Source organism: Empidonax traillii, unplaced genomic scaffold (genome assembly GCF_003031625.1).
Source record: "Empidonax traillii isolate 1590-97213 ecotype Southwest subspecies unplaced genomic scaffold, ASM303162v1 scaffold461:size861717, whole genome shotgun sequence".
Taxonomy (NCBI): Eukaryota; Metazoa; Chordata; class Aves; order Passeriformes; family Tyrannidae; genus Empidonax; species Empidonax traillii.
This window is the reverse complement of record NW_020955654.1, coordinates 339,205-340,760: the sequence shown is the minus strand read 5'-3', so window position 1 is coordinate 340,760 and position 1,556 is coordinate 339,205. Positions and strand designations below refer to the sequence as shown.

The 1,556-nt window shown below is 71.0% G+C and overlaps 1 protein-coding gene across 1 annotated transcript in view; it reads right to left on the bottom strand.

Annotated features, from left to right (window-relative positions):
- Nucleotides 1-480, bottom strand: part of CLCF1 (cardiotrophin like cytokine factor 1) — an 8,198-nt gene extending 7,718 nt beyond the window's left edge. Inside the window, exon 1 of the mRNA XM_027895497.1 lies at nucleotides 465-480. Within this exon, the coding sequence (XP_027751298.1) occupies nucleotides 465-480 (16 nt within the window). The remainder of the gene's footprint in view (nucleotides 1-464) is intronic.
- Between the last annotated feature and the right edge of the window lie 1,076 nt (nucleotides 481-1,556).

Genomic DNA, 1,556 nt, shown 5'->3' with positions numbered 1-1,556 from the left:
AAAAAAAAGGCGGAAAAAAACCCACAAAAAAACCGCTGGAGCTCGCATCCACCCTCTCCAAGCTGCTGCCTCCTTCTTTCCTCTTTTTTTTTTTTTTTTTCCCAATTCAAGTGTTAAGCAGAACCAGGTTGCTTTCAAGAATGTATTTGATGCAATTGTACACAAGAACAAGCTCCATTCATTCCCTCCCTCTCCCCCCGCTCGCCCCGGCTTTATCCCCCCTTTCCCCATCCCCGGGGTCCCGGCACCGGGCAGAGGTGGGGAGGCTGGAGCCGAGCCCCGGAGCTGCGGAAGGCGGAGGGAAGGGAAGAGGGGGGTCCCCGAGGGTGCTGCCGGCCGGCTGGGAAGGGGGGGACCCCCGCTTTCTCCCTCCCTGCGCCCCCCGGTCCTGGCTCCCGCACGGCTTTTGTTAGTGGCGGAGCCGGTGCAGGGCCGGGGCCGCTTTGCTGGGGGGGGTCTCCTACCTGCTCTCAGCTCCATGCGGGACGGGCGCGGGGCCGGCGCGTTGGGTGCGTGCTCGGAGGTCCCCGGGCGGGAAGGCAGCGGTCCCGCACACCGGCCCGGGACTGCGGCTCCCATTTGCCGCTCTGAGCCCTCTCGCCTCTTCTCCTCCCCGCGCACAGAGCCGAGAGCCCGGTCCCGGGGGGGCACGGAGGGAACGGGAGGGAGGGGGGGTCCGGGGAGGGGAGGAGGGGGTGGACGGGGCGAAGTTTGGCGGAGAGGCTCCGCTGGCGGGGCCGGGGCCGTGGTGGGGGGGTGTGGGGGGTGTGGGGTGCCAGCTTGCCCCCCCCTTTCTTCCCCCCCGCCCGGGGCAGCGGGGAGGAGCGGCAGAGGGATGGGGCCGGCCGGTGCGCGGAGGGTGGCGGCGGGGCGGGGATGGGGGGGTCCCGGGCTCTCCGCTGGCACGGCCGGTCCCCTCCCCTCTGGCGGAGAGAGAGGGTCCGGGGGGTGGGCGCGGACCCCCGCCCGGGCTCGGGGTCCTGCAGCACGGGGGGCGCTGCCCCGCTGGGACGGCGGCAGGTGAGCGGCGGGGCGGGGGGAGCGCGGCGGGGTCCCGGCGGCACCGCCGGAACCCCTCGGAGCGGCGGCGGCGGCGGCTCAGCCCCGGGGGGACCCTCCGTCCCGGGGAGGGGTCTCGCTCCTCCCAGTGCCCCCCGTCCCGCACAGCCATGCGGGGACGGGGAGGGACCCTCCTCCCCACACTAGCCCCATCCCTCCGGGTGCCAGAGCCGCTTCCTTCCCAATTATCCTCCCCTGTTAGAATGAACTCCATCCCGGCGACCGCGGGGCCCTTGGCGCATACCGCGACGTTCCCCACAGCCCACGCAGGGTGGGTGGGTGGAGTAGGTGTGGGGGACGTGGGGAGACCCCTAGGGACGAGGGAGCCGCTGCTGGAGGGGAGGGGGGCAACCCGCCAGCCAGAGCCCCTCATCCCTTCCCCTCGTGTCCCACAGCCACGAGTGGGTGCTGCCGCAGGGGCTCTCTCAGCGGGGAGGGGAACGTCCTGGCTCTCCCCAAAAAAAACCTTTGTTTAAAACAAAGGCGCTGGGAGCGCC